The 7,235-nt window shown below is 43.2% G+C and overlaps 3 protein-coding genes across 4 annotated transcripts; 1 reads left to right on the top strand and 2 right to left on the bottom strand.

The window, feature by feature from the left end:
* Positions 1-1,566: 1,566 nt before the first annotated feature.
* LOC147446501 (uncharacterized) lies at positions 1,567-2,291 on the bottom strand. Of its 2 annotated transcripts, none has more exons than XM_086525719.1 (2): positions 2,137-2,291; positions 1,567-2,043 (listed from the first exon to the last, which is right to left on the bottom strand). In XM_086525719.1, exons 1-2 carry the CDS (start codon positions 2,288-2,290, stop codon positions 1,862-1,864), a joined length of 336 nt encoding a protein of 111 aa, XP_086381845.1. In that variant the 5' UTR covers position 2,291; the 3' UTR covers positions 1,567-1,861. The 2 variants fall into 2 exon arrangements, 1 of the variants encoding a protein (XP_086381845.1); XR_015189878.1 differs by having other exon boundaries at positions 1,912-2,046; positions 2,137-2,274.
* Positions 2,292-2,570: 279 nt separating this feature from the next.
* On the bottom strand, positions 2,571-3,814 carry LOC147446500 (uncharacterized). The gene is made up of 2 exons (XM_086525718.1): positions 3,528-3,814; positions 2,571-2,935 (listed from the first exon to the last, which is right to left on the bottom strand). Exons 1-2 carry the CDS (start codon positions 3,553-3,555, stop codon positions 2,574-2,576), a joined length of 390 nt encoding a protein of 129 aa, XP_086381844.1. The 5' UTR covers positions 3,556-3,814; the 3' UTR covers positions 2,571-2,573.
* Positions 3,815-4,027: 213 nt separating this feature from the next.
* Positions 4,028-6,901, top strand: LOC147446499 (BTB/POZ domain-containing protein At1g01640-like). The gene is made up of 3 exons (XM_086525717.1): positions 4,028-4,590; positions 5,709-5,882; positions 6,093-6,901. Exons 1-3 carry the CDS (start codon positions 4,366-4,368, stop codon positions 6,567-6,569), a joined length of 876 nt encoding a protein of 291 aa, XP_086381843.1. The 5' UTR covers positions 4,028-4,365; the 3' UTR covers positions 6,570-6,901.
* The last annotated feature ends 334 nt before the right edge of the window (positions 6,902-7,235 follow it).

The raw sequence follows: 7,235 nt of genomic DNA, 5'->3' as shown, positions 1-7,235 counted from the left end.
GGACCAATTGTTGTTGTTGTTGGAATTGCCTTGGGAAGAATTTTTGGCATTGGTTTTCCTTTTCGCATCATTTTTGTCTTTGTTTTCCATGGGCTTGACATTCCGTCTAGCCCCTTGTTGTAAATTGATGTGCGAAGCAACCATAGTGTGGTGGATTACTTCGGTGATAGAACCAAGCTATTGAGAGTTGACATACTTGGCCATCTCTTTAGGTAATCCTGCACAAAATTGTTGCTTTTGCTCAGCAAAGTCCATCTTTTGGAAGATAGTAGCCTTGAGATGTAAGTCCCAAAACTTGTCTACGTATTTGTGGATAGACTCATGAGAGAGAAGCTTCAAACTGCACCATTTGGTGAGCACTTTGTCCTTTGCATCGCTTGCAAGGAATTGCTTCATGATGGAAACTCGTAGAGTTTTCCATGTCTTTGGGGTTTCACCTAAGTAAAAGAACATTCATAAACCAAGAAAGAGTGTTGACTAGGCATAAACTGGCATATACTGCTCAAAGAAACTATTGAAAGACTACCAACTTGGCATCAAAGCACCTACATACGTTTATACATATCCTATGGCAAGGCCACGATTGGGGATCTCCATCAACCTAATCCACCTCACACTGAGTAACCTGGCCCCCAATGCTTGGCTTCAAAAAACCTCATGCAACGACCCTCACAATAGGCTATGTAGACACGACTAGCCATAGTCTCAAAAAGAGCTCTTCCGATCCGAGTCCTAGAAACGATCATGACTGCCAAAACAAGCCAAAATCAGCCCCACAACAATGTGCAATGGTAGTATCCACAACACAAGGTACATGCAAAACGGAAAATTGTCACTACAAAACCACAAGACATGGGCTCAAATAGGGGTCCATGAGTATGCAAGAAGAAGCACAAAACTAGCTCCCTACACAGAGTAAAACACTCTCAATAGATCACAAGCAACTCTCAAGTACATAAACCATATGCATCCAAAACTCTCACTGGAACTATAATGGTAGTCACTATCAAAGATGCTCGCAGATCTGCTATGTCAAGAGAACCTGTGACCGTCTTTGTGTGTGTAAAATTGTATCTAAGGGCTATCTCCGAGAAGCCATGAACGGCTATCCATGAGCAATACCATAGAGAACAAACATCAATGCCAAGAATACATATGGAATCCCGCATAGAACTATTGTTGATGAAAATTTGAAACCTGTCTCCTATTGTCGACAAACTATCTCTCTGTCTCCTATTGTCTACAAACTATCTTTTGTGATCTGGTTTTAATTTGCATTTTCTACATATGATTTGTGTGTGCAGTTGATCATTTTGAACTTGCATTGAACCACATCAATAAATTCCATGCATACAGAGAAAAAACACTCAGAACAGAATCAATTTTGCATGCTTCAAATCGTCAAAATCTGAAGACGTTGCATCAACACGAAAACCGCATCATTAAATTAGCATGCAATACATTTTCCTTACATTTGAATCGTCGAAATCTGAAGACTTTCCATTAGGATTAAAACCACACCAAGACTTTGCATACACAATAGATACACTAGCGACAAAGTAAAACGCAGAATGCTCGACATCCATATTATATGTTTTTATTACAAAATTGAGGAAATGAAAGCAACACCATTCCATCACTATAGGGATGACAGAACGTTTATTGAGCATTATTGAATGGAATGCCCCTAGGCAATACAAATGGAAATCAATGAAAAAGCTGTTAAATTTTGTCCGCTATCTTGGACAATGCATGTGAGATGCCATCCATTGCATGCACAAATAAGTTTGCCACCTGCAAGGAATCATCATGTCGCACTTTTTTTTCCTCGCTTTGCCTCATCCATTACCTTTGTCATGTATCAGGTGGCCTCGCGAAGCCCAACATCAAGCTGATGTGTTCTCTTCCTAGCCTTCTTAGGCACTACACTATTGGTCAACTTCCTCTCGATTGGAGATGTCTCTTCTCCTGCATCTGTGAAGGATGTTGGTTGAGGGGAATTGGCAGCATTTTCCGTTGGAGCTGACGAAGGGTTTCGTCTTCCTACTGACATTACAAATGGGACACACAATAAAGCCCAAAAACGCAATCAATGTGTCATAATGCTTTAGCATGATAAACAATTACAAATTATACCATATGTTTGAATACCATTTGATGAATCCAGAATTGATGCTGGCGGATCAAGAACTGGATCATAACCCATACATCTCTCCATGAGCTCGTACAACTCTATCTTGAGGTTGTTGTGTGAAAATTTATTCTCTAACACCCTCTCTTTCGGTGACATGGCCCAGTAACTGCTCTTTCCGGATGGTGGATTCCTCTCCCAATCGCTGATGTCCTTGTAGCTTGATATAGTCGCCTCCACTTCTCATAAGCGGCTTTCCAATCAACATAAAAATGTCGTTGGACACACAGATTAGCAATTTCTTCCCATTGTTCTTCTATAGTTTTGGATTTCTCAGCAACCCCCGCATGAAATCTCCTATCATCATATTGTGCTTTCGCCTCAATTAGAACAGAGGTGTTTTGCGTATCCCAGTGAAATCGCCCAGGGGAAGGCTTGTCTTTTAGTTGGCCACTTGCTGGTGGCCTTCCTCTCCATTTTGATGGAGCAGTTGACACAATTGGCGGTGCATCACTTGGCGGTCCATCCTGCGAGTCCTTTCTCCTTGGGGGGTGGATGATGGCTCTTGAGAGTTGAGGTCAAGCGGATGGCTAACAACTGGTTGAGAATCATACACCACTTCTTCGTCAAATGAGGCTGGCCTAGTAGGCCCATTCAATGGGACAATGAGAAAGTGATGCTGCAATTGGAAGGACGTGGATGTAGGCATGGATCCGAATGGAACAACCATTGATCTCTGTGGTGGTGGTATGCGAACATTTGATGACCCAACAAAATTGAATGGAGGGAAGCAAGATCCAAAACCTACAACATGCATAAAGATCAGTAATCAGTTCATCTTCTTGAACAAAATGTCATAGCCATACTCAACAGGCACATGTAGCAGCAAAGAGAATTAACTATGGAAGCGTAATCTCGCTATATCACAATCCATGCAATAGCATTTTCTCTCAAATTCTAGAAGCAAACACAGCATCGGCACATCATGCGATAGCTTTACATGCATCGTAACATGCACAAGTTCTTGAAAGGACGCTATTTTCATGTCTTTGCATGTGCCATGCTCACAAATTTCGTAAAGAGCAACCTTTAAATTCAACTAGTAGAGCAAAGTTTTGTAGAAAATGTAGTCCCCTGAACTACCATTTTTGAAACTCAGACTGGCGTAATGGCAAGCTGAGACACATTGCTCCTAAAGAGTGGGTCACAGTGATCTCTCTCTCTCTCTCTCTCTCTCTCTCTCTCTCTCTCTCTCTCTCACACACACACACACACAGAAACACACATATGGACACAAGTTAATTCTCCTTGTAATGGCCTACAAAGTAAAGGAAGTATACAATTATATACGAGAAGAAACATTAGAGAGAAATGATCATCTGCAGTGAGGCTTTACCTGAGGGGACGTTGCCTTCTTGCGCCATCTACAATCTTTGTGGCTTTGTGTGAGCGAGATGTAGGAGCAACTCCTCATGTTGAAGACCCATAGCATGCTCATGGGATAAATTCATCGCAATGTCTGCAACAATCTGCTCACCTACAAGGTGACCTGCAGTTGGCAGTATGGCTTGACCTGCAACAACAGGCTCAGACGAAGGCCCATAATTTCCTCCTGAATTCTCATTGGATACTCTACCGAAATCCCAGTGAAAAAACCTGGATTTGTTGCGCTACGTGTATTACGGACTAAAGCTACTAAAAGAGAACGTTGGGTGTGTGTGCACCTTTTAAAAAGTTTTTCTAAATACCCTTAATACTTTTAAAGCATAGCGAGACTCGGCTCTTAGTGCCGAGGATATCTCTCCATTCTTTGTGCCTAGATACGGAATCGAGCCTGGGTCTCTCTCTCTCTCTCTCTCTCTCTCTCTCTCTCTCTCTCTCTCTCGGCGACCATTTTGCACGCACCATTCTACAGGTCGCCGCTCATGTCCGCACTAACAGGCCCGCACGCCATGGCTTCTGCGTCGTCGCTCGACATGCCTCACCCTCTCCACGTTCCATACCTTTTTCTGTACTCTCTCGGCTTAAGGCTCGCTACTTCTATTTTGCAGATAAAGCAAGACTTTGAAAGATCAAAGATTGTTGTTTCAAGCTTCTGTTTTAAGGAAAGGAGATTGTAGCCAAAGGGGCTGTTGGAAGTAGTGCCTTCGTAGAAGATTCTCTGTGGATTTTCAAGGAAAGGTGCTTTTTGTGTAGACATTTGAGCAAAGAGGCCTTCGCTGCAAGCAGGTGCAATGGATTGCTGTCTGTGTGATCAATCTCCACACTTTTTTCGACCTCGCAACAGCATATGCATGAGCTGCTTTGAAGGGGCGAAGGAGATTTTGGAGTTTGCAAGTCGGTTGGACCTTGAAGAAGAAGCGGAGGTAGAGGCCAAAATAGCAGCATCACAACCTGATTCACTCAAGAATGACAAGAAGTCGACGTCGAAGACTTTCACCAAGCCCATCCAAGGCAAGGTACATTCCCATGCCCCCAATATGACTGACTTGTGTTAATGGAAAGCAAAAGCCAAGGGGAGAAGTCCAACACTTGCATAGACCCCCCCTTTGATCTACCTATTCTCATTGATTGAAGGCAGAGCAGTGGTGTATGGTGAGAAGCATTTTACTCTTGTTATGCAGATTTATTATGTGGCCAAGTAGGTGCATCAGGGTCATTCTATACTCCTTTGTACACACACTGTGGTTTTGTGACCGTTGATTCTGTGCATGGGATTGATGAGGAGGAACCTAGTTTTAATCAAGGCTTTGGGGAGGGTCAAGTCTTTTAGAAGGCCCTTTCAATTTAACATTGTCTGACAATGACACCTACATGTTATATTGCTAAAGTTGTTGGTTCAGTCCACATTGCTGCCCATGGAAGTCTGCCGGCTCGCAATTGTGCCTGACCATAACGCTGTTCAAGGATTGCCAAAAGAGACATTATGCATCCATGTCCTCTTTTATTTTGGCTAGACATGAGATTTTGCTACAAGCATTTTTAATCTTATTACAAAAAGTGAGCTTGGCAAGAGGTTGCGGAATGCTAATGACGAATGAGGTCACACAGCTCCTTCATGCCGTTCAGAAAACTTGGGCTAGGTTTTGTTTTCCGCTTTTCTTCGTTTCAGTAGGCATCTTTTTCACTACAGGAATTTGAACTTTCACACAATTGATGTCTCACTATTGATGACTCATGATCATACTGATACCATCGTCAAGCCTGCTGAGGACTCAGGACACACTGTTTTGGATGCCGAGGTTTGGAGACAGACTTCGGATGCAGAGGGACTTGAGGAGAGCCTGGCCAGGGCCTGCCCCCCCCATGGGTTGTGGTGAATAATGGGAACATTTCCTCATGGAGGGAAGAAGCTTAGTCGTAGGAACAACCTGCCCCTTGTAGAAAGGAGTTGCTAACCCACTTGGGTTGAAGCTCTACCCCTAGAAAAGCGTAGCCCTTAGATTATCAGACCCATGGCTTGGGCTTTATATTTCGATAACTCGCCGAACTGTCTAGCTTGAATCAACATCAATCATGAGCTTCTACTTGTGTAAATGTATCCGTAGGTTTCAACTTTCTGTTTACATGAACGCAGGGTCTTGCCGATGCAATCAAACACATTAAACAGCTAGAGCAGGCTGTGGGCACAGCATCCAAGCAGATCAGCTATCTGGGAGCATTGGGGGAAGCATTTACTGAGGGATTTCATGCTGATCTGGAGCTTGCAACTGATGATGGGCTCTCCATACAGGTCCACAAAGTAATAATGGTAAGTGTTTGTCACATGTTATGCGTGTTCATGCACATTTGTTCAGAGTCTCTGTGTGTGAAAATTTATCCAAATTTTATAAATATGTTTACATATTCTATTCCGTATAGATAAATGTAGTTGTGCTTTGTGTGTGTGCACACGCGTGCATGCGCGTGGAGTGTTGCGAGGCTTTAAATTACTGTGACAGCTGTCCCTTTTGCATTACAGGCTACTCGATCGTCAGTTTTTAGAACAATGCTGGAGATGGACTCCTACAAAGAGGCCAAAAACTCGAGAGTACGCATTCCAGACATTAGTCATGTTGAATTGAAGCACCTTGTTGAGTTCATGTATACTGGGCAACTGAGATTGGAGGCGCTACAAGACCACTCTCCAGGGCTCATGTTTTCTGCCGACAAGTATGACGTTCCACTCTTAATAGAGATCTGTGAGGCCTATCTCATCGATACCATGAACCCAAAAAATGCTCTTGAAGTCTTGGAGGTGGCAACCAGGCTAAGCTCTGCTACTGCTTTGAAAGACGCAGCCATGAGCACCATTGTGCATAATTCAGAGTCGATTTTGTTTTCTCGAGAATACGAGGACTTTGCAATGAAGAACCCACTCTTGGCTGTGAGAGTTTCGCAATCGGTGATGCAGCAGCTGAAGTCCAGGCTATTCCTCAAGCCTGCAAGTGCTCAATAGATGATTCTCTTTTGCACTATGTCACATGTACCTTTAGATGCTTAGTTATGGGTATGTGCTGTGTACTAACGAACTTACAAATTGATTATTTATGTGAAGCATGTGAATGAGCTGGTGTAGGGGAGCCTGATAGAATTTTATTGTCTGCTGACTCTACCGTATCAAACACTTGGCATTGAGTAGGCTCTCTTATGCCTTTGCATTCAATCCTTTCCTTTTGGTTTGGCATGTTAAAACATGCCCTAGAGGAGAAGGGAGAAAGGGTTACAATTTGTGTTCGCTTTTGTTTAGTTAGTGAATGAGTTCCTTCATTAAAAGACTTCCTTTACATTTGTTTTAAGATGCCTGCGTGAGGTTTGGCACCTTTGTGTGTTGGATTGATTCTTATTTTATCAAGAATTCAGCAAAGCTTGCTCTGGTAATGAAAGTATGCCAAAGATGTTGTTGGGTAGATTATACCTTGAAGAATCACCGAGTCCGTAGATAATTAAGTTCTGAATCAGTTACCATGGTAAGCTATTAGGTGAAGGGGTAGGGGACCATTCCTCGTAATCTTTGGACCCCCTGGCAACTGGCAGATGCCAAAAGCCATGGGGGAGGAGGATTGTGGGGAATGGTCCCTTAGGCCGTTAAGGGTTGGGTGGCTCTGCAGCGTTCTCTGACAAG

This window comes from Adiantum capillus-veneris, chromosome 12, assembly GCF_014529385.1.
Source record: "Adiantum capillus-veneris isolate H3 chromosome 12, ASM1452938v2, whole genome shotgun sequence".
Lineage (NCBI taxonomy): Eukaryota > Viridiplantae > Streptophyta > Polypodiopsida > Polypodiales > Pteridaceae > Adiantum > Adiantum capillus-veneris.
This window is presented reverse-complemented; position numbering and strand designations above follow the sequence as displayed.

What these genes read in the sequence shown, in the direction of transcription:
- LOC147446501 (XM_086525719.1), bottom strand. Translation starts at nt 2,290, where the DNA reads ATGTCACCGAAAGAGAGGGTGTTAGAGAATAAATTTTCACACAACAAC. An exon ending in AAATGGTATTCAAACATATG is followed by an intron (nt 2,044 to 2,136) that starts GTATAATTTGTA and finishes TAATGTCAGTAG; the next exon opens with GAAGACGAAACCCTTCGTCA.
- LOC147446500 (XM_086525718.1), bottom strand. Translation starts at nt 3,555, where the DNA reads ATGGCGCAAGAAGGCAACGTCCCCTCAG. An exon ending in AGAAGGCAACGTCCCCTCAG is followed by an intron (nt 2,936 to 3,527) that starts GTAAAGCCTCAC and finishes TGCATGTTGTAG; the next exon opens with GTTTTGGATCTTGCTTCCCT.
- LOC147446499 (XM_086525717.1), top strand. Translation starts at nt 4,366, where the DNA reads ATGGATTGCTGTCTGTGTGATCAATCTCCACACTTTTTTCGACCTCGC. An exon ending in CCAAGCCCATCCAAGGCAAG is followed by an intron (nt 4,591 to 5,708) that starts GTACATTCCCAT and finishes ACATGAACGCAG; the next exon opens with GGTCTTGCCGATGCAATCAA. An exon ending in AGGTCCACAAAGTAATAATG is followed by an intron (nt 5,883 to 6,092) that starts GTAAGTGTTTGT and finishes TTTGCATTACAG; the next exon opens with GCTACTCGATCGTCAGTTTT.